At 48.3% G+C, this 23,841-nt stretch overlaps 1 protein-coding gene, 1 long non-coding RNA gene and 1 pseudogene across 4 annotated transcripts in view; 2 read left to right on the top strand and 1 right to left on the bottom strand.

Moving 5' to 3' along the window:
- The window catches only part of RMDN2 (regulator of microtubule dynamics 2), a 31,325-nt gene extending 23,007 nt beyond the window's left edge, over positions 1 to 8,318 (bottom strand). For both annotated transcript variants that reach the window (XM_060186905.1, XM_060186904.1), the window contains exon 1: positions 7,848 to 8,318. In XM_060186905.1, the coding sequence (XP_060042888.1) occupies positions 7,848 to 8,302 (455 nt within the window). In that variant the 5' untranslated portion in view covers positions 8,303 to 8,318. The remainder of the gene's footprint in view (positions 1 to 7,847) is intronic.
- Positions 542 to 19,973, top strand: LOC132537462 (uncharacterized). Of its 2 annotated transcripts, none has more exons than XR_009548899.1 (3): positions 542 to 888; positions 15,872 to 17,342; positions 18,434 to 19,973. It is a non-coding gene; the product is annotated as an uncharacterized LOC132537462 (long non-coding RNA). The 2 variants fall into 2 exon arrangements; XR_009548898.1 differs by lacking the exon at positions 542 to 888 and adding an exon at positions 14,968 to 15,111 and having other exon boundaries at positions 17,157 to 17,342.
- On the top strand, positions 3,444 to 4,930 carry LOC103111672 (transcription factor BTF3-like; annotated as a pseudogene).
- Positions 19,974 to 23,841: the final 3,868 nt, after the last annotated feature.

Below are 23,841 nucleotides of genomic sequence, written 5' to 3'. Positions count from 1 at the left end.
AGGTGCTAAGCAGGATAAATGATCTGTGTGGTTTAAGATGTAACAGGTACCCAGATGAGGCAGAAGCTCTCTGGAGGACAGAGTTCAGCCGAAATCCTAGGAGGGGCAGGTCGCTCAGAATGTGGGGATGAGAAGGAAGCCTCAAGGGGGACTGGGAGGGAGGCTCTTTGTGCTTTCTGGCCCTGATTCTAGGAGAGGAACAGCCTTTCCCTCCAGAAGCTCACCTCAGGCATTTTCCCATAGTGGGCTGAGCCTCTCTACGGTGCCATCCTGAGGTCAGGGAGCCCGGGCAGGTGGGATGGGCCAGAAGGTGGGGGGTGGAAGGGAGCTGCAGGCAGAGGCCAACATGGTAGTTACAGAATGTGCTGAGAGAAGACTCTAGAACCTTGTGACATCAGTGCAGAATCAAAGTGCTGTGTGGCTCTCTACCAACCCCCCAGGGCTGGGGGACATGTTCCAGTGTCATCTTTCAGAGCTGGGGGGCAGCAGGACAGGAGCAGGGTTGTGGGGTATCTGCTCAGTCCTTATCAGAAGCCAGAAACTCATTCTTTTTGCATCTGGGCAGGTGGCCCCTTTCTGTGTTCTCCAGAGAACAGAAATGTGACAGTTCTGGCTTCGGTCTGAAGATGTGGGGGACCCCTTGTTGCAAGTGCCACTGCCCCCAAATGGAGTGAGCCTTGTGGACCCTGCAGGCAAGTGGCCATGTGGTGGGTTGGGAACACAGCCCAGCTGGGCCAATGTCTCCAGGGGAAAGGCCAGAGGACCTTTTGGAAACAGCCTTCATCTTCTCATGCAGAACCTCTTGGAGCACTGCCCAGGGAAGGGGTGTGAGCACAGCCAACAGGACATGGAACACACACACACACACACACACACACACACACACACGTCTTACTCCTCAGCCCCTGAGTGCCTGGCTGTTACCATCTCACCTCCCTCCCTCACAACCTTTTAACAGTAAACATTTAAAACATGTTGCTTTACCCACCCACTGCCCACTCTACCAAGCCTATGGCCCAGGTACCTGTAGTGTTCACCTCCTCTTCTGCTCCCCACCCCAAGGCCTGCGCTCTATCATCACAAACTCCCCAGGCCCCAAGCATCTTCTGTGTGCTTGGGACCATGAGCAGTAAGGCTGCATTTCCACCAGATGATTGTAGCTGAAGGCTGGAAAGGCTTCTGGGACAAAGAGTCTCAGACTGTGGGGTAATGGGTGACACCGGAGAGCAGGCTAAATACAGATTCCTGGGCTGCTCCCTGAGATTTTGACTTGCTGGCTCTGGGGATCTGCATTCCCACAGGGCTCCCACTGAGCTGAGCCCCAGGAGAGGTGAGGAGGGCCTTAGCTGCCCAGCTGGGGCTGTGGCCCAGTAGGAACAGGAGCAGTCAGGCCTAAATGCCCAGGTGGTCAGATCCCTTCAGGAACCCAGATGCCGCCTGGGAAGAAGCAGGAGTGGGGTGTGGGGAAGGCCCCAAATGTGATGGATCCTTCACTGGAAGAGATGAGCTCTATCGGGAAGTGGCAGGTTCAGGTGAGCTGGTGATGTCACACTTTCCTAAGGATGGCTCTGAGCAGGCACAGAGGAGCAGCCAGCTCTGTCTTCAGCTGAGCTGAGTATGGTATGTGTGAGCCTTTCAACCTAGTTCACAGAGTTAACTGCTCTAACAGCTTGCCAAGTACACCTGATGGTGCAAAGTCATGGTGTGGGGGCACTGCTAACTCTCCCCCCCACTCTCTCCCACATTCTGCCAGTATAGCTGGTCATGAGGGTCAACAGTCTGCATGTGACCTGAGAAGGGGAGCAGAATCACTGCCTGGGTGTCACTGAACAATTTCCCAGCCAGGCTCTTTGCAGCAGAATGTCCTCACCCACAAATAGTTACTTCACAGAAAAAAGAAAAAAAAGATGGGAAGGAAAAAAAGTTTAAAAATTCCTAGATAGTAGCTATTAAATACTGTCTAGTATAAAGAAATTTAAAAAATTTAAAAAAATACTACCTTACTGTAAAGATGAAAAAACATAGCATATTCTCAAGAGATTGAACTGAATCAAGTCTGGAAGAAAAAAACAAAACAAAAAACCCACAAGCAAAGAAGTACAGATTTAGCTCCAGTGGGTTCTGGCAGCATCGTAGGATCTATTTTCTTGTCCTGCCTTATCAAAGATGGCCTCTCTTTCTAAAGTTTTAGAATTCATTATTTATTGGATAGAGATAGAAATTGAGAGAGGTAGAAGAACAGAGAGAGAGGTGCCTGCGGCCCTGCTTCACTGCTTGTGAAGGGGGCTCGAACCTAGGTCCTTGCACAATGCAACATGTGTGCCCAACTGGGCATGCCACTGCCTGGCCCTAAGTTTTAGCATTTCTTAAACAAACCTCTGCTCAAAGTCCCACGCTCCTTTCAGATCAAGGCTGTCCATGATCCTGGCTGGCTCTGCCACCAGGCTGCCCTCTCTCCTGTCTGTCTACAGGCCCCCTTCACTGAGCTGCCCTCTCTCTTGTCTGTCTTTAGAGCTCCTCTGGTCAGTTCTTCCCTCATTGCCTCTCTAGGGATATAAAGCTGTGCACAGGACAATAAGGAAAACACCACAGAGTTACAGAAAGGGAAGACAACACTGGGTGTATCTACCAACCTCTCTCAATGTCACCTGGGGACTTCTGTCTCTGCTAGAGCACTAAGTGCTATCTTCTATGCCCATAAAAACCAACAAGACCCAACCACCACCTCTGAGTGAGGTCATCTGGTGTTCATCTTTCACCTTCTGTCTTATCTCACTGGACACAATTCCTTCAAGTTCCATTCCATATATGGCAAAGGAGAAGGTTTCATCATTTCTGATAGCTCAGTGGTATGCCTTTGTGTACACATACCACAACTTTTTAGATTGCTAATCTACTGCTGGACAAAGAAAGAAAGGAAAACTTAGACTAGCTTTGGTCTCCTGCAGCAGAGTCTAGGACTTCAAAGAGGGGACCTTGGAGGGGGGGACTGGTGGGGGGGAACCGGGGACCCAGTGCAGGATGGTGGAGGAAGACATGGGCTGGTAGCAGCACCACCATCAGCCAGAGCTGCGCCATGTTCTGATATCTCTCTCTCTATTTATCTATGTAGTGTTCTCTCTCAGGGAAATTAAATATTTTTCCAGAGAGGCAGAGACAGTGAAAGAGACCACAGAAAGAGACCACAGCACTGAAGCTTGCTCCGATGCGGTGGAAGCTGGGCTTGAACTTGGGGATTTCTCCAGTTCTTACACAAAGATGTGAGGCAATTCTGGTTTTGACATCTACCCCCAAAGCTTGTCAGCCACTCAAACCTTGAAAATAAGCCTTCTCAGTGTCCCTGTGTGCGCGCCTTATCTTAGCTGGTCTACCTGAGACCTCCTGAGCACCATCCCTAGTCCCCCAAGTGGCCCTATTTTCACTCCAACAAGAAGAAAGAAACCATGAACCAAGAGAAACTCGCCAATTGCAGGCACAAGTGCACTTTGGTGGGAAAGGAACTGCTTGCAGAAAGAAGGTGGTTCACAGACTAGCTATAGCAAATAATAAAAAGCTTCAATTCAGAAGTTCAGGGAGGTGAGGCCCTTTATACACGAAGAAAGCCCATAGAGCCTGGGAAAGAGGTCAGCCAGGCCCCTAGGCCCCAGTCTGGGCCACCTGCTTTTCTTTTTCTTTATTGCTGATAAGGGAGGAGAATGCCAGGTCCCCCAGGCCCAGGCCCTCAGGCTCCCATGCTCCCAGGCTCCCATGCTCCCATGCTCCCATGCTCCCAGGCTCCCATGCTCCCAGGCTCCCATGCTCCCAGGCTCCCATGCTCCCATGCTCCCATGCTCCCAGGCTCCCATGCTCCCATGCTGCCTACTCTTCTGTCTTCTTTCAGTCTCCATCAGTCTTTTACATTGTCAGCTAACATCAGGTATCTATCCGTCAATCAATACATCAAGTGAGTAACATCATTTACATCTGGTGTAGAAGGCACTAAGTGTGAAACATGAGCTTTGAGGGAAAGCTAAACATAGGCTGTGAGTCAGGGCATAGCCCTATCCCTACTAGAGGTTACAAGTATCTTTCCTTCTTTTTATCTCTCCCTAGCTGTTTTCCTCTCTACCTTTCTCTATCCCTCACCTTCTATCAAAGAAAAAGAAAGAAAAATGCTAACAGGGGTAATGGAGTCAATGGGCTAAGACTCCCAGTAGTAGCTTTGGTGGCAAAACAAACACTTCAGTTTTCCTTAAAGAAGTTAGGGGGTAAATAGTATCTCTGGTATTGAAGAGGTGAACATGTTCACAAGCCAAGGAACAATGATCCACTTTAACAATCCTGAATGCAGGCATCTCTGGCAGCACTTTAGCCATTATAGGCCATGCTGAAACCAAGCAGCTGACAGAGATGCTGCCCAGCATCTTGAACCAGCTTGGTGAAGATAATCTGACTAGTTCAAGGAGACTGGCTGAAGCTCTACCCAAGCACTCTGTGGACACGGAAAAGCTCCACTTGCTGCTGGAGAGGAGGAGGAGGAGGATGATGAAGTTCCACAGCTTGTGGAGAATTTGATAAGGCTTTCGAGTATGAAGCAAACTGAATTCAGTCAACTTCTGAAGAAGACTTGAAGGAGTTACTGGGAGCTGATATTTTATATTGTGACTGCTTTAAAAAATTTTTTTATGGATCTGATAAAAATCTAGGTCTCTCAATTCTGTTTAAGCTGAAGCCCCCCTGAACATTGCAGCTCTTTTCTTATATGCAACTCTTTTTTTTTTTTTTTTTTGCAGCTAATTAAGCTGAAGAAGCTTGGGAGTAAAGTTTGAAACAGAGATGAAAAAAATTTCTTTGCTTGGTATACAGTTTTATTTTTTATTTCACTGACACTGATTTATAGACAGAAAGCAAAGATATTTCTAGAAAACTTATCATGGCCTGCAATGTGTCTGATAATCTTTGATGGAATTTGACTAAAGGTTTAAAATGACAATATAATGTAAAAAGAAAGAAAGAAAAGAAAAGAAGCCCCTTTTACCTCACTTTACTTCCTGCCAAAAAAAACTCAGTTCCACAGCCAGCAGCTGATCCTTATTCAAGAAAGGCTTGCTAGGGGCTGAGATAGCAGAATGCGTCTATAAAAGACTCTTACACCTGAGACTCTGAGGTTCCAGGTTCAATCCCCAGCACCACCATCAGCCAGAGTTGACAAGTACTCTGGTCTATCTTTCTTTCTGTACATTAAAATAAATAAATATAATATTTAAAAATAAAAAAAGAAACACTTGCTGGTTCATAGGCTGGGCCAGACACATGACTCTGGGGTGAGGAAAGCAACAGTGGGCATACAGGGACCCCGTCCCAGGAGTCTCTCCTCCACCAGCGCCGTATCACCTGCCCATGCCGTACCTCAGAACGCTGGCCAGGGCTCCCTCCCTGGGAAGGCGCAGTGAGAAGATGGCCTTGGTGACCCAGGACACGGAGCACCAAGCATGGGCTCTGCTGGTGCCTTCACTGTGGGCACCAGCAGTGGGCACTTGCTCCTTCCTGCATCTCTGCCACCTTGAGTTCTGACAGAAATTCTCCCCTCTGGAGGCATCAGGACCCATGGACGACACAGGAGGCCTCCAGATCTGTTTCAGTGGCAAAGGATTTCCTCCAAAGCTCACAGTTTTTAAGCTTTTGTAGCTGGAACAATTAGATAATTGTCTGGAATTCCACTCCCAGGGATCATAGGAACCTTACCTATCCACATGATAGAGGACAGTACTGACTCTGGGCATCCAGCCCATAGTAGTGCACTAGCTACATGGGTGAGGCAGAGAAACAGTAAGTCTTCTTCTTCTTCTTTTTTTTTTTTTTGCCTCTAGTGTTATTGCTGGGGTTTGTTGCCTGAACTACAAATTCACTGCTCCTGGAGGTCATTTTTCTCATTTTGTTGTCCTTGCTGTTGTTTTTGTTGGATAGCACAGAGAGAAATTGAGAGAGGAGGGGAAGACAGAAGGGGAGAGAAAGACACACCTGCAGACCTGCTTCACTGCCAGTGAAGCGACACCCCTGCAGGTGGGGAGCTGGAGGCTTGAACCGGGATCCTCAAGCTGGTCCTTGCACTTTGCGCCATGTGCGCTTAACCTGCTATACTACCCGTTCATGATTAGTCAACAATTTGTTTGGCTCTGTGTGTTAAGTCTTTTTTCAGCCACCAGGTTCCAGATGTTAACATGATGCCAACTGGACTTCTCTGGGCAGACGATCCCTCCAACGTGTCCTGGAGCCCTGCTTCCCCAAAGCCCTGCCCCACTAGGGAAAGAGAGAGACAGGCTGGGAGTATGGATCGATCTGTCAATGCCCATATTCATCAGGGAAGCAATTACGAAGCCAGACCTTCCACCTTCTACACCCCACAATATCCATGGGTTCATACTCCCAGAGGGATAAAGAATAGGAAAGCTATGGGATGGGATATGGAGTTCTGGTGGTGGGAACTGTGTGGAGTTGTACCCCTCTTATCCTGTTGGATAGTATGCCAGCTCCCCCTGGCTTCTGCTTAACCATATGCCTATATAGGGATAGATTTAATCCCATTCAAAGCTTTGGTCTATTTACATAAATCACTTTTACATTTACATAAAGCACCACACTCCCTCCAGGGCATTGGTGGTTTAGTGGTAGAATTCTCACCTGCTCCACCCCCTCTCCTTGTCACACCCTGATCCTCTCCTTGTCACACCCTGATCTTCCACCAGTCACTTTTCGCTCCACCCTCTCTATATCACATCCTGTTTCCACCCTACTTGGAGAGTATAAAAACAGCTGCTCTTCTGATTAAAGACACTTGGAAATTGCTTTCCGGCTCCGAGAGTTCCAGAGTGTATCTCCTGTGAAGTTAGTGCGGCATGAGTTCCTGATCCCTCTCCCACGCAGCAGCCTAGATCAGCTCCAGTCGAGTTCTCTCCAACCCAGAGAGCACTAGCTCAGGAAGAAGTACCCTCAGGCTATCCCGGCATTATCCTATGGTTTTTGTCAGTGTTTCCTTTTTTATAAATAAAATTTTAAAAAAATTATTTATTTATTATTGGATAGAGACAGAGAGAAATTGAGAGGGGAGGGGGTGATAGAGGGGGAGAGAGACACCTACAGCCCTGCTTCACCACTAGTGAAGCTTTCCCCTCTGCAGGTGGGGACCAAGGGCTTGAACCTGGGTCCTTGCTCACTGTAACATGAGAGCTTAACCAGATGTACCACCACCTGGCCCGGAGTATTATTCTTTAATCAACATGGTACAAAAACTCAATCAAAACCACATCTGGCATGGCTAAACAGTTGCTTTGCCATGTGAGTGATCCAGGTTCTTGCCCAGCCCCCACTGCACTGAAGGAAGCTTTGGAGCTATGGTCTCTTCCACTCCCTCTCTCTGCCTCTGTCTGTCTATCTGTCTGTCTCTCTGTCTGAAAGACACAGATCAAATTCTATTCAAAGGAATGCTTCATGAACACATTTTTAGAATTTAAAGTAACTTCCACCAATTACGAAGAAACACACTCCTCAGGCACAAATTTTAAATTCAGAAATCCTAGGTTTTCCCTCTGACAAAGGATGTTTTCTGCTTTAGGTGTTAGAATTCAAGAGATCTCCCCAGGTAAAGATGAAAAGGAGTCACCTCCACACAGATCTGTGGACCTGAAGTCAGGAGCCCCACATGCCTGTTTAGACTCCAAGCAACTGCATAACAGTGAGCACTCAGCTCCCTGTGGCCTAGGCACATGGAGTGTGAGACCGGACATGTACAGTGAAAAAGCCCTCAGCAAGCACAGCCATGCAGCAAGTCATTCTCCAGCCCACATGGGAGCCACACTGGGGAGACTCACCCGCCTTCACTCTCTGCCTCCTCTGAGCTGTTGTGACTCGTGACTATGCTGGGTGCCGGGAAAGGCCTCTTCCTGCGTGTTCGGTGCTGGGGGCTGATCCTGTGGGCCGGGGCCTTCCCTGTGAGCTCGCCCTGGACATACTCCTCCAGCCTGGGGATGGTATCCCCTAGCACCCGGACTTCCTCTCGGAGCTCCTCCACGCTCGTCAGCAGCTCATCCAGCTTCTCCAAGATCTGGAGCTGCCTCCTTTGGAAGGGCACTACTGTGCCTGGGCCATGGTGCATTTCTTCTTGCAAAGTCACGGAATCCAACATGCTCCCCAGAGAGAGACATTTTGGGTAGCTCATGCCTGCCTGGGGCATGCGGGCCTTGTGGTACCACCAGAGCAGCAGGCTGACTCCCGCCGAGCCCACCACTAGGCTGAATACCAGCTCCTTACTCTTGGAGTGCGGCATTTCCTGGGCTTTGTTGCTAAAATTTAAAACAGAAATATGAATGAGTGCTATTTCTTGACCAAGACAATAATTAGTACTCTTTCAAACAACAGATGCCAAGCCAGTGCCACCAAAAGGCACTTGATAAATACAAAGCATGAGCTAAATTATGAGTAAGGAACTCTAAAGTATCATCACCTGGTAGAAACATCCATTCTTATCACTGAAGTCTAGCGCCAACTATTGACTTGAATTCAGAATCTGTTTTCTACAGAATCAAGCTGAAACATACTCTCTGCCATCTATTTTCTTTTTTTTTTTTTTCTATTTTATTTGACAAGACAGAAACTGAGAGTAGAGGGGTAAGAGACCAGCAGACCTGCTTCACTCCTCACAAAGCTTCCAACCTGCAATTGGGGAGTGGGGACTCGAACCTGGGACTTTGAGCTTGGTAACATGTGCATTCAACATGTTACCAACATATACCCCTCCTTTGCCATATATTTTCAGAGGTGTGATAGAAGTAAGAGCATCAATATGTATTTCTAAAAAAAAAAAACACTAAAAATCTATAGTACGTTTAGCTGTGTCAGGTGCTTTCATTTATACAAAATGTACCTCTGTGTTTATCCACTTTAAGGAAAGCAAGGGAGCTCTTGCTTCACAGCTAAGCTGCTGACACTCAGACTCACACTCTAGCAAGCCGCCTGCCTGTTCAGAGTCTAGGGCTTCGGGCTCTGAAGGATTACCACATGTGCCCTCCCAGAATCCAGCTGACCCCCATCTTTCTGTTTGTGAGGGATTATAATCATTTTACTTTTTATTTTCCTTTCTTAAAGTGGTAGGCATTTCTTCAACTCCTCTCTCTTGCACTTTCACACATTTGTGAATTCGAGGCCTGAGCTTCAAAGCCCCCTAACTCCACATGCACTTAGGACTTCAGCTAAAGGTGCCACGTCTGTCTTTGCCAAGTCCCATCCCTGCCAGCTTCACTGTCTTATCTCTGGTCTTGAAATCAGAAGGCACAAGAAGAAACCAATGATATTATATAAATCCTCCTTTCTTTTTCTTTTTAACTTCCTTTTTTTTTCTTCTTTAAATGTTTATTTATTAATTTTGTTTATTGGACAGAAATCAAGATGGAAGGTGAAGATGGAGAGGGAGAAAGAAAGACACCTACAGCAATGCTCAACCACTTGTGAAGCTTCCTCCCCTGTAAGTAGGGGCCAGGGGCTTGAACCTGGGCCCTTTTGCATTGTAACAGATGTGCTCAACCAGGTGCGCCACCACTTGGCCTCTAAATCCACCTTTCTTTCTGAGACTTTAAAGTGGCAAAAAAGTTTATCAGTATTGGGGAAAACTTTTAAAAAATAGTTAAGAGAGAGAGAGAGAGAGAGAGAGAGAGAACCAGAGAACTTTTTGTAATTAAGAGTGAAATACAGTGAAGTGTTTTGTAGACTTCTAAATTCCCTAAATTGTTTTCCTATAAGTTTATCCTATTGTGTAAGTGGGAAACACCAATGTAAAATTTCATTAGCAAGCCACTGGAGAAACAGCTCACTGGGGAGGGAAGGCATGTGTCTTGCTTCCAGGTTCAAGCACTGGGAGGTACCCGAGCACTGGAGGAAGCTCCCCTGCTATGGTCTCTCTCTCTCTCTCTCTTTCTTTCTCTCTCTAAATGAAGGACAGTAAATTGAGCCCCTGTGAGGTCTCCACAATGCAAAAAAAAAAAAAAAAAAAAAAAATTAGGGCAGGGGTAGATAACAATGGTTATGCAAAGAGACTCTCATGCCTGAGGCTCCGAAGTCAAAGGTTCAATCCCCCGCACCACAATTAAGCCAGAGCTGTGCAGTGCTCTGGTATTTCTCTCTGTGTCTTTCTCTCTCAGAAATAAAATAAATAAAGTAAATAAAAAAATAAAATAAAAACATTGTTAACTGGAAAGAAGTGAAAGAAGTAAAGGCAACTGTCTGACACAGGGAAATAAACTTGTAACCCTGTTTGGCTTTTTTTTTTTTTTTCCTGAAAATTTCTCAAGGAGCAGAAATGATGTGGACCCATGTTCCCCAAGAGAAAAGGAAGTGAATGAGTGTACCCTGAGCTCTCCCCAGCATCCCAACTGGGGGCAATCTCTGCTAGAGGGCTCAGCCTGGGGAAACAAACAGCCTGACAGTGTTGCTTAGCTCCAGGGACCAGAGGTTAGAGGTCAGAGGCCCAAAGACAGAAGCCTCTAGAAGCCATGCTGTACACTCCTGGAGAGGAGGGAGGAAGAGATCTGGGAACACACACACAGGGCGGCTCTCCCAGCTTCGTCATGGGAGCACCAGAGCATGCTGCATGGTAGATCCAGGCCAGGCCAGGCCAGGCCAGGTGGTGAGCACTTCCAGGGAAGATGGGTTCCTGGAGCTGTGAACTGAGCACTTCCTAAAGGTTCTATGAGCTGAGAAGGATGCAAGTCCTCTCCACCATGTCAAACACTGTGGAGCCCTCAGAAGGGTGGAGACTAGTGAGCTCAGAGCTGAGGCTGTCTGTTGCCCTGAAACAGGCTGAACATGAGCCTCAGAGATATCAGATTCACAAATAACAAGACCACCTTTAAGAAGAAAGCCCAACTCTCCCTATAGGAACAAAACAAACTCCAGAGCTCAAAAAGCAAGGCCGCCATGGTCATGTGCACTATGCGAACAATTGCATGGCTTTGAGGCCTAGCCCAGCACACAGTGCTCAAGGCAGCTACAAACTCACTCAGGAGATGAAAGGCCCGGAGTCCTGGCTGCAGCCTGCTTCCATGAAGAGCTTTGGCATGGGAGTTCTTGTCTCCCTCTTCAGAGCCTACCCTGGGGGAGAGAGCCCCTGGCTCCACACTGAGTAATTAAGATAAGGCAGGACCAAAGAGACTCTTGAGAAACCCTGAAAAAGGGGACCTTGAAAACTAGCAAACTTTCTGCTAACTCAAAAGACCCCACTGAGAGTATATAAGCTGTGTGCTTCTCTGCCTAAGGACCTCTGGCAGGCTGTCCTTCACTGGCTTACCATCACCTTCCTCAACCGGCCCACTTTGTGATAAGCTGGCCTCCCCCTGGAACTTTGTCTACTGCCAATCACTGACCCTCTGTGTGCTCAACTACCATTGCCAGCCAAACCATTATTGACACAACGCTGATCAGTAAAATGAGGAAGAAAATGACAACATGCTATCATTAGCAGCTAAGGGTATTGAAACAACCACTACAAATAAACTCATAATTACCATATATTTAAAACACAGCCAGGGAGGTGATATTTTACTGATAGGGCCCCTGTCCACCTCATGGCATGAGGCTCAGGGTTTGATCTCCAGCACCACATGCAAACAGCACAGAGAACTGCACAGTGGTGGAGCAATGCTCCTCTCTCCCTCTCTCTCTTTCTGGTTCTTTTTCACCTTGCCTCTGCCTTTGCCAGGCCAGGGGTGAGCCCCAGCAGATTCAGCAGGTGGCTTGATCTTGAATTCATATATATATATATGTAATATTTATTTTCCCTTGTTGTTTTTCATATTTTTGTTGCCCTTGTTGTTTTTCATTGTTGTTGTAATTGATTGATTGTCGTTGTTGTTACATAGGACAGAGAGAAGGGGGAGATATAGAGGGCGAGAGAAAGACAGACCTGCAGATAGGCTTCACTGCCTGTGAAGTGACTCCCCTGCAGGTAGGGAGCCAGGGTCTCGAACTGGGATCCTTACACAGGTCTCCTTGCGCTTTGCTCCATGTGCGCTTAACCCGCTGTGCTACCACCTGACTCCCGATCTTGAATTTCTGAGCCTTAGAACTGGAAGAAAACATTTCTGTGACTCCTGTGTCAACTAGTCTGTGGTACTTTACTACATAGCTCAAATGGATGAAGACATCATCCAACAGGAAACATGCAGATGAAGATGAACAAAAGATAAGAATCAAAACAAGTAAGCTAAGCAGGGCCTATAGGCCAACGCTAAGCAGTTTAACAACACACAGGGTTAAAGTTACAGGAAAAAAAAAATGGGAGGACATGAATACTTGAAGGAAAAATACTCAAATACACTCCCAAACTGGACAAAACAGATATTAACCCAGAGATTCAAGAAGGTCAACATAATCCAGGCAGAATAAGTAATGAAATTTAAACCAGGGTCCCATGTTATGAAACTTCTGGAAACCAGTCAAGAAGAAGAAATCTGAAAAGCAAATTATCCAGTGGGTGTGAGGAGAAGGCATAATGTGTGCAGAGAAAAATAAGCAAGGCACAAGCCCTGGGAAACCACCCAGCCAGAATATGCTGGTGGGATAGCCTCAAGGCGCTGAAGGGGTCTGCTTACATTTCTAGCGAAATAAACAATGAGTTTGTTGTAATGGAAGCACTGCTCAGCTCTGGTTTATGGTGGTGCTGGGAATTGAACCTGGCACCTCCGATCCTTAAACATGAAAGTCTTTTTTGTAGAACCATAATAATAACAACAACAACAACAACAATAATAATAAACAATAGAGACTTCACTGTCAGTAGACACCCACAAGAAGAAGCTTACTGGAAGTTCTTTGGCAGAAGGAAAAGCAAGAACTTGGGTCTAGACAAAGGGTGACGTTGGCAGTGCTGACAAGTTTCTGGGTAAATATCAAGGCATTTTTCTCATTTTAAGTTTTTGGGGTTTTTTTGGGGGGGAGGGGTACTGGGAGACAGTATGATGTTTCTGCAAAATGACTCTCATGTCTGAGGTTCCCAGGCCAGGTTCAATTTCCAGCACCACATAAGCCGGAGCTGAGCAATGCTCTAGTAAGAAAAGGGGTAATAATAGGGCCCAGTGATGGTGAGCTCACTGTAGACTTCACCAGGTCCAGCAGGTCCAGTGAAGTGGTGTTTGTGCAGGGAGCTCACAGTCTCTGCGGCTTCCCTGCCACAAGTGAAGTAGGAGCAAGAGTGGCACTCTGTCCAGTCTGAGTCTTTAAGACAGGCCTTAATTTCTCTAGTCTGCACACTGAGGTGCATGGCTGTCAGGTCAGTCCCAGGGAGTGAGAGTAGCTCCCAGGACAGCAAGGAGAACCCAGGGATGATGCAGACCAGCTGGGCTGAAGAACAAGATGTCCAACTGGGAAAAGAAGTAGAACCAAGGCCAAGGATGAGTTTTAAATAAACACGGTTTGAAGCCAGGGAACCACCACTCATGGCTCAGTTGTGAATCGGTATAAAGTCAATATGCGTTCAAACCCCGCACCCCAGAAAGCTTATTTTTAAATGCCACTCACAGAAAACCAGTAAGACAGGATATGTAAAAACTAGAATGCTTGGGAGTCTGGCTGTAGGACAGCGGGTTAAGCGCAGGTGGTGCAAAGCGCAAGGACCGATGTAAGGATCCAGCCCTGGCTCCCCACCTGCAGGGGAGTCTCTTCACAAGCGGTGAAGCAGGTCTGTAGGTGTCTATCTTTCTCTCCCCCTCTCTGTCTTCCCCCATCTCTCTCCATTTCTCTCTGTCCTATCCAACAATGATGACAACAACAACAACAATAACTATAACAATAAAAAACAAGGGCAACAAAAGGGAATAAATAAATAAATAAAAATAAAAAACTAGAATGCTTGCTTGCCCGTAGTGTGATTTTTCTAGTTACACTGTCATTTATATGGTTCTCACTACTATCACATGAACAGTATCTATTGTACTTAAGCACAACACATAGTAATTTAAACAGATCTATGGATTAGTTGAGCAGACACTAAGTACTATCGTTGTTACAAGTGTCCAATTGTAAGGTGTGTGTGTAAATGTTGGAAAACTTTGTAATGTAAACCCCCAACACCTAAACTGAAGGGCTAACTATACACAAAGCTGAGGCTCTAAGGGGGCAGGTGGTGGTGCACCTGGTTGAGCACGCACATCACCATGCACAAGGACCCTGGTTCAGGTCTCTGGTTCCCACTTGCAGGGTCACTTCATGAATGGTGAAGTAGTGCTGCAGGTGTCTGTCTGTCTTCCCCTCTACTCTCAATTTATGTTTCTACCGAATAAACAAATAAAATATATTAAAGAGATAAGACAGAAAAAAAGAGGGGGCTAAGGTTCCAGCTCCCAAAGCAAGAAAAAGCATGGACAAGCCGGCCCCTGTGGTCCTTCCATCTTAATGTGCTGTGCAGAAAGTGTCCTGCAAAGTGACCTGAGCTCCGGCTGGGTCCTGTCGGGGGAGCTACTCACTGCAGTCATGGGGCGACAGTCATGGCGCGGCCACCAGCCGGGGGCGCGGGGACACTGGCGGAGCCCGCACAGGTGACACTGGGTGGCGTCCAACCCTCATGGGGTCACCTGTCATTCTTTCCCGAGCTCAGCATTTAGGGGGGTTGGGTGTCGGCGCGGGGGGCTTTACGCCTTAACACTCGGCTCACGTTTGCTGGAGGGTGGGGACCCACGAAAATATTGGGGTTCTCCACGCCGCCCCCCACTCTGGGCCGGGCTGTTGCCCCCAGAATCTAGGGGTTCGCTGTTCTGTCGGGGGAGAGTCCCACGGGCGGAGCGGCAGGAGCGGATCTCGCAGGCTTTTGGGGGACCTCGGGGTGCTGTGGGGGGTTAAGGGGCGCTGGGGGCCGCCGCCCGGGACTGGGGGGGGGGGGCACGACCCGGAAGTGCATCACCGCCGCCGGAAGTCCCGCCCCTCCTACATCAGCCAGCCGCCCGGAGACATTGCTCAGACCAGGTCGGCGGTCGCGGGGCTCAAGGAGTCCAGATTGCGGGTTGGTGCCTATTCTTCCCCGCTGGCGGCGGAGGGTGTCGATCAGGCTGTGAGCCCCAACCAACCCTGGGGTTAGAGGAGGTGTCAGGGGCGGTCAGTGCTGTTAGGATCCCTCTGGGACTCCGGATCCAGCTCGGGGATACCCCCCCGCCCCCAGCCCAGGATCTCCCCCGCGCCCGGCTTTTGGGAGCCCCCTCCCCACCCTGTGCCGCTCCCGTGGACCCTCCGACCAAGTCCCCATGGCTCCCCACTTAGAGACACCCATGTCCCCAATGCCTTGATCAGGAACCCGCCCGCCTCTAGGGCTTCCCTCCCCTCACCCGTACCCCATGCTCCCCAGTTCAGAGACCCACCATCTTGGTCCAGGATCTCCCCCCGAACCCTGCTTTTGGGATCCCCCGCCCCAGTCCTAGATGTGTATGAACCTGCACATCCCCTGAGTCAGACACCCCTGTAGCCCCCCCCCCCCCACCCCAGTGACACCCATGAGCACCCATGCCGGGTCCCAAGATCCTGCCTCCAGGACTTAGCTTGCCTGGCTCAGACAGCCCATACCCCCAGCTCTGGGCACCCCACTCCCCTGGACCAGGCATCTCCCAAGTCCTCCCACTCAGAGACTTCCCTAGACTCAGACCCGCAGCGACACCCCCATCCTTGACCCATCACCCCAGTCCTTGACTCTGAGATGCCTCCCCTCCCACCACCCCTTATCAGGGGAGCTCTCCCATCCCTGCTGCCCCCAGCACCCCACCCCAGGTTCCTGGGGTGCCTCTCTCCCTCCTGCCCTGCAGTGGCCACCTAGCAAACCCTACCTCAGCACCCCATTCCCCCAACACACACACACACACAGGAGGTCTCGACATGACCCACCACTGATTGGTCCCCAGCTTCAGCTCACCTCCCTCCCCACAGACCACCCACCTCCCACAGCCTCTTCCTCACCTTCCCCCACCTGAGTTACCTTTGGGTGAAAACCACTCGGATGCTGGGTCAAGACAACCCTGTTTGCTCTCTGCTGACTCCTGGAAAGAAACTAGTCCTGCCAAAACCACCTTTAAAAGCCACAGCTCACTCTATTGTCTTGGCCTTGAGCATTCGAGCTCTAAGTCTGGCTGTCACCCCACTCCCACCCCTCACCCCTAGTGGGCAGCTGTGCTCCAGGCAGTGGCAAGGCTAGTTCTACAGCCCTTGTAGTAACCAGACACTGTTGTTTTTGTTCGGATCCTATGTGGCCTTCTGATTTCTGAGCTGTAAGCGTAAGCCGGGCCACAGTCCTACTCAAACCAAAGTATGTATTTGGATAGACAGCAAACACACTTAGCCATTAAGATTTGAAACTAGTACAGCTTTCAGTTCTGAGAACCACTTTACTCACATCTTACTGTGGCTCGCCAAGATGCTGCCTTCTAACGCTAAAGTTTGCTTTACTTTTATTATGGACAGTTTATGTATCGCTGGGGCATGAACCCAGGGCCACACACAGACACACACACACACACACACACACACACACACACACACACACACGACACCATGGCTGAGTGGCCTCCTCCAAGTTTTTATCAACCATGTGTCAGAGAAGTGAGAGGGACAGAGACAGAGAGACGGGGAGGAGAAATGCCAAAGCACCTCTCTCTCCACCATCCATGGGAATGTCTCTGGTCATTGCTGCTCCTAGTACTCCCATGTGGTGCCAGGGCTCAAACCCCGGCCCTCACACACAGTAATATGGGAGCTCAGTGGCTCCAGTGTTTCCCTGTCCAACACGTGCTTTATTACAGCAGAACATACTAGAACATAAACCTTAAAGGCAGGTTTTTTAAAAAAATGTTTGTTTTGGTTTTAGATTTTATTTATTTATTAACCAGATAGATAGAAAGAGAGAAAGAAAGAGAACCAGACATAATTCTGGTATATATGCTACCGGAGATCAAACTCAGGACCTCATGCTCGAGAGTCAACCACTCTCTCCACTGCACTACTTCCCAGACTGCAAGGTAGGTTCTTTTTGAACAAGATTTGGATGAGACCTGAGAGGTGACTCAGCAGTGGAACCTCTGCCTTGCTTGCTTGGGGCCCTGGGTTCCAGCCTACCCGGCATAAACAAGACTTGGTCAGAAACGATTGTCTTTTCACAGTGGTGCACAGAAGCAGAAGGTGCCTTAAGATGCAGGTTTTTTCAGAGGAGCGCTCACAGTGAACTGAACCATGCTGGTTCAGCCCAGCACAGCACGGGAGAAGCCTTCGTGAACATGAAGTGTTCTGAGAACCTGGCCTTGGTCAGTCTGTGCTGGGGATAATGGACAGATGTTCCCTTCCAGAAGGTAGAGTCCTGTGATTTTTGTTCATTGACCAGTAAAAGTTATCTGAGAGGCCAGCAATGGCTCATCTGGTAGCATGCACATGTCACCGCTACGTAGGGACCTGGGTTCCAGCCCTTGTGTGGGGAAGTTTCATGAGCGGTGAAGCAGTGCTACAGGTGACACTCTTTTCCCCTCCCCTCTCAATTTCTCTCAGTCTCTATTAAATAAATAAATAAATAAGAAAGGTAGCATTAATTCTGACCCTGTGACCGTCACTGTGTGCTCTGCTGTCAGCCTTTCTCCATTGTTCCTTGTGACGTGAGCTCCTGCTTATCTTGCAATGTGACTCCTACTAGGCGTTCCTGTCACCTGCTACTTGGTGTAGTAAGAGAGCCAGGGAGGGAAAGGGGAAGGCAGTCAGGGCTTTGGCCTCTCTTCTTAAGAAGAGCCATTCTTTGTAGTCTAGAAATTCAACCTGAGTTTTACTTGATCTGATGCTCCACTTTACCTTCCAGTCCATGTTTGCTCTTTATACTCCCTCACTAGTGAGCTAAGGGGTTGAAAACAGTCAGGACCAACTCATCCTCACCTCTCCCTCAGAGCATCACAACCTCCTTCTCGTATTTCTTTTTCTGCCAGGGCTTCACATATACACAATTCCACCCCTCCTCCCATTCCCTCTTCCCCCATCCCCATCCCGTCTTAGTACTCCAGTTTTGAAAATCATCCATTGAACACAAAAGAATTTCAGAAGATTTTTTAACAAGAGAACTAGAACTAAATCAGTCTAAATCAGAACCTCCAAAGGAAAACTGCTCTTCTCAAACATGGCCCGAAGACACATTTGCTAGCTGTTTCACAGAGACAGAGTGATCAGTGTCCTAGATCAACCAACCACAATGAAGCAGTTGGCCTAGCATTCATGCCCTGAAGAGAAATGGCTGTAGATAGCATCTGTGTAAAGGGACTTAGCGATTCAGGGTGGAGTCAGTTCAAAATGGAACTGCTCTGTGCTTTCTGTCATCAGAAACACTAGGTGATTGATAGCAGGGGAAAGGGGGATTTTTCAGGAAGGTGTACCCCTTCATCCCTGTGACACTGACCTTCTCTAGAGTTTTCTGCAGTTGGTCCTGGACACTTCAGGAATGGAAGGGAATTGCTGGAGACTGAAAGCCACGTTCTGATATGATGTCCCTTGGTCAGCCTGCTCAAAGTCCAGCCTCAGCCGGAGCTTCACAGAGAGGCATCCCCACCCTCCCTTCTCCTGCCCAGCTTGCTCTTATCTCAGGCAGAAAGGTTCAGGGACATCCTTGATATTGGGGTCAAAGTCCCAAACCAAGGTCAGCTGCGTGTATGTGAGTGTGTGTGCGTGTGTCACCATTTTAAAGTCAAGTCAGATAATCCCTGGTAGGCAAAGTTATGTTTACATGCATGTGGGCACAAGTTCACTGAGCAAACAGAACTGTGTGACGGCCATAGAAGAGCTTCCACTTTGGTCTTGAGTGGTGCCTTAACTTTGTGCAAGGCTCTGCCTGCGAGCAACTGGGTGAACAGAGTCCCAGAGCCCCCAGCTCAGACTACGTGGAGGGAAGGCGCTGTGCTCTCCAGAGCCAGCTTCTGTCACAATTATTCAAATTGAGAGGGGAGGGGATGTTAGAGAGGTATAGAAAAAGAGAGACACTTGCAGACCTGCTTCAACCCTCATGAAGCTTCCCCCCTTTAGGTGGGGTGTAGGCGCTTGAACCAGGATCCTTGTGCACTGTAATGTGTGTACTCAATCAGGTGCATCACCATCCATACCCCCCTTTTTAAAAAATTGTGACAAAGGTTATTATTGGAGTTCAGTGTCTATACCACTCACCCACTGCTCCTGGTGGCCATTTTATTTTATTTTATTGATAGCAAATAGAAATTGATAGGAGAGAGGGAAACAGAGGGAGAGAGAAACAGATACCTGCAGTGCTGCTATACCGCTAGTGAAGCTTCCGTCCTCTAAGTGGAGACTGGAGGCTCGAACCCAGATGCTTGTGCATGATGACATGTGTGCTTATTGAGTGTACCACCACCCAGCCCACTCCCCCTCCTCGTAATCTAAGTGATAGCGGGCCTGCTTCTGATGAATTCTGACTCAGAGCTGCTGAAACCAGGAAGTCCTCCATCACTGCTTTGGCCTTGGTTGTGTGCCTCAGGGAGAAAGCTGATTTGTCCCTGTCAATCACAGCAGCAAATGTACGGCCCACGGAAGAAAGGCTCTGCCCTCCATTTGAGACCTCTCTTGCACTAGCCCCAGCTTCCACCAGCCTTCTAGAAAGAAAAGACCTACCTTTGTGAACCTATGCTCTATCTCAGGGGACCTGGACTATATCTAGGTTTGGGGACTTTATTGGGGAGTGGAACACCTGGAATGGAATTAGAGAATACTATGAAAGGAAAGGTCTCATGCGAGTGATGAAGCTGAAGGGTTGTCATTCCACACCTGAAGTCTCTGGACACAGTCTGAAGTGAAGCATGCTGGGGTGGCACTCGTTGGCGTTGATTTAGGTTGTGATCCCCAGATGCAATATTATTTGATTTGAATTGAGAGCGGCATGCAGAAAAGTGGGCCCCACCCTAAGGTTCCAGGACTGGGGGAAATATAGGCTCTATAGTGGAAATGTGAGGTTCCTGTTGTCTTAGGGTTCAAGAAGACAATGGATAGTTATTGTTATCATCACATTATTTGGTGATAGGGTTAACTTTGGAAAGTCCCTTTGATAGGTTTGGGATATAGTACCCAGCATCTGGTATATAGCTGTGCTGTCAGTTGCTTCTGTTCTCCCTGGTTTAGGCTTTCTATCAAAGACAGCCTATGTATTTAAAAGACTCAGTCTGTGTCTTAAGAAGTTCTAGACATATCATCAGTTTTTCGCCTCTCATATTAAATAGTGGTTTATATAATGTTTACACTTTAATAGGATTGTACATAAACACCACTCCCACCGCCAAAAGACTGTGTCCAATCCCCACCACCCACCCCCGCCCCCCACCCTCCACCATGCAGGGAAGCCCAGTGGTCACCCTCCCCTTCACCACAGTGTTTTTACATTGGTGCCCTGCTCTCAATTTAATCAGATCCTGCTTTTAGTTTCCTTTCTGTTCTTCTTTCTCAACTTCTGTTGATGAGTGGGGACATCCCATACTCATCTTTATCTTTCTGACTTAGCTGATTTAACATAATTCCTTCTAGCTCTGTCCAAGATGGGTCAGATAAGGTGGGCTCATTGTTCTTAATAGCGGCATAGTATTCCATTGTGTATATGTACCACAGCTTTCTCAGCCACTCATCTGCTGTTGAGCACCTGGGTTCCTTCGAATTGTGCGGAATTGTACCCCTCTTATTCTGTGGTTTTGTTAATGTCTCCTTTCTTAAATAAAAATAAAATAAAATAAAATTAGAAAAAGTACAGCCATCTGGAAAAAAAAAAAAGACCTACCTACCCATCAGCCAGTGTGTGGGCCACGGCCTCCACTTCTCTCTCAGGATGAAGCCCTGGGTGTACACAGGAGACCAACCTCCCTCTGGGAACACAATGACTAGCCTGGTGGGACCGGAAGCAGAGCTCTAAGAGAGAAAGACTCAGTCCTGTGGCGTAGGAACAGAGCTATTAGGAAGCTCAATATTGTTATAAACTAACAACTAAATCCTGTTAGTTTAACCAGCCTGAAGCCACCATCTTTCTTGGGCATCAGTAGGATCCAGGAGCCAGAGTTCAGCATGTCTGGATTGGGGAAGAGGCTGTAGCCCAAACCTCCTGACTAGAAAGAGCAGGGACACAGAGACCTGAGAAAGGGGCTCTCAGCAGCCGTCAGAGACATAGGGAACATCTGGATAAGCCCCCCAGATCCCAAAAGAAGAGGTGGAGAGGTGGAGACAGAGTGAAATAAGGGCCTGGCTGAGCCCCGTGCAGAGACACCCTGAGCAGTGATGTCCACTGTCCTTCGCTGTGGGGCTCCTGAGACCCCAGCGTCCCCTCCCTTCAGCACACACAGGGCACAAAGGCTGTGCACCAGCACACCCAGAGCTGGTCCCAGGTTTGAATCCCTTCTGGATTTGAGTCCCCAGATTGAAGCTTTAATAAACTCCCCTAAAAATCACAAAGTGTCTATTTTCTAGTTAAAAAGGCTAACTCACTTACGTCTAGACTTTAAATCTGGAATTCTCCCTTCCCTGTTTGCTTCTTTCCTTCAAGGGTACTCAGCTGTTGAGGAGCCCCTCTGCCTTCCTGGATCCCTGCCAGCCTGGCCACACTGTGTCCTCATTTCTTCCTATGTCCTCCAGCCCACCACCCCCTCCTTCCGTCTGCCCCTGACTCAGCGTAGGGGCCTCCCTCATTGCCTTGATCTTTCATCTCAATGCCAAGTGTTGTTCTTCTTTAAGCAACTCCCATCTATGACCTCCTTTCCCCTTCTTACTCACCCTGCCACAGTGGCCACAGATTCCAGACTCTTCCTACCAGGGGCCGTAGGCAGAGCGAGTGGAGACAGCCTAGCTTGTTGGTGGACACAGTGGTGACACGGAGCTGACCAGAGATCTTAGAGGAGACCTCCTGCTCTTGAGGGTCTGCACACACCCCTGTCTCCTTTTCCAAAGATGTGTGGAGTTGTGGCAGACAGCTCTGCCCCTGATGGTGGCTCAGAGCAGGGTGCACCTGACCCTCCTCTCAGACCCAGAGTGACCTCAGAGATGAGATGGTGTCACAGCCCTTTCCTGGGGGCTCTGTGGGCATCTCCAGGAACTGGGTGAGCTGAGCCGAGCTCAATGGGCTTCTGCACCAGTGCACTTGGTGTGTGCAGACTTTGCATTTCTGAAATGGAGGCTGGGGTGATCCCAGAGTCATGGGCTCCTGTGACATGTGTGCTGTGTACTTAAACTGAAGCTGTTTAGAAGCCAGAACTCCCACCTTCTGCACCTCCCCACACTTTCTGGTCCATACTGCCATAGAGGGAGAACTATTAGGGGAAGATGACTAAAGGGCCCTGAAACCTAATTCCATCAGGACCCGGAGAGAGGAGATGATAAAAGGAAAGCTATTCTGAAGTAGTAATAGTTGTAGGTGTGACTTAGAAAGGAAGAGAGGGCAGGACCATAGAACAAAATGGGCAAAAATATAGGTAGATAGACAGACAGATAGGTAGATAGACAAATAGTTGTAGAAATAATAGTCAGCCCATATCTTTGACCTTGGGAGAACCACTGCACTTTCTAGTGGAGGGAACTGGGACACAGAACTCTGGTGGTAGGAATGGTGTGGAGTTGTTCCCCTGTTATCTTATAATTTTGTAAACCAATATTAAATTGATAATAAAATTATTAAAAAGAAGCAATTACAGAAGCTGGACTTCCAACCTTCTGAACCCCATAGAGATCTCTGGTCCATACTCCCAGATGGATAAAGAATAGGGAACCTTCCAATGGATGGGGATGGGATAGAGCACTCTGGTGGTAGGAACTGTACCCCTCTTATCTCACAATCTGGTTAGCTACTACTAATTCACTAATAGTAAAAAAAAAAAAAAAAGCTGAAAAATAAGAAAATACAAAGCAGAACTCGGGCTGGGTTTAGTGTACTGCACCGAAGTAAAAGGCTCTGGGGTGGGGGGGGGAGGGTTCAGATCCTGGAACATGATGGCAGAGGAGGACCTAGAGGGGGTTGAACTGAGAAATGTTACACATGTAGGAACTACTGTAGTAAACTGTTGACTGAAAGCCATTAATTCCCCAATAAAGAAAAAATTATTAAAAACAAACAAACAGCCTAAAGCTATTTGTTCTTAGAAACACCTGGAGAGAAAAATCTGGTGTGTGAAGTCTCACCGGTGTTGCTGCATCTCTTGGGCAGGCCAAGGGCTCTGAGGGGCAGCGGGCAGACCCCACTTGCAGGCTCACTTGGCATCTAGAGAGAGCTCTGGCTTCCTTCCCCCCTAGGCCCTCCCTCCCACCCGCAGTGATACATTTGGGAGGGAGAGCTGACTGCTGGCTTGGCTTTGAAGTCATCACGGGGACTTACTGAGATGGAGAAGGCAGCAGTGGTCATGTGGGCAGATGACAGAGCCCAAATTCTGCCAGGGCTGGGGCCACAGTGGGTGGGGGTCACGTGTGGAGGATGTAAGGAATGTGAGGGTGCAGGCGTGGTGTACCAGTTAGAGCACACGTTACCATGCGCAAGGACCCAGGTCAAGCTCCCGGCCTCTGCCTGAAGAGGGGGAGCTTCACAAGTGGTGAAACAGTGCTGCATGTCTCTCCTTCTCTAGCTCTCCCTTTCCTCTCACTTTCTCTTTGTAGCTATCCACAAATAAATACTTAAAATATGAAATAAATAAAGAAGAGAAATAAATAAATAAATAAGGGAAGAATGAGAGAAAATAAGGAAGGAAGGAAAGGAGGGAGGAAGGAAGGAAAAGAAAGAAAAAGAAAGCTGTCTTTCCCTCATCAAGCCCCACATTTTCATGAAGTTTGGGTCATGTTATGCCATTTTATCCC

The sequence above is a fragment of the Erinaceus europaeus genome, chromosome 3, assembly GCF_950295315.1.
Source record: "Erinaceus europaeus chromosome 3, mEriEur2.1, whole genome shotgun sequence".
NCBI classification, from domain to species: domain Eukaryota; kingdom Metazoa; phylum Chordata; class Mammalia; order Eulipotyphla; family Erinaceidae; genus Erinaceus; species Erinaceus europaeus.
This window is presented reverse-complemented; position numbering and strand designations above follow the sequence as displayed.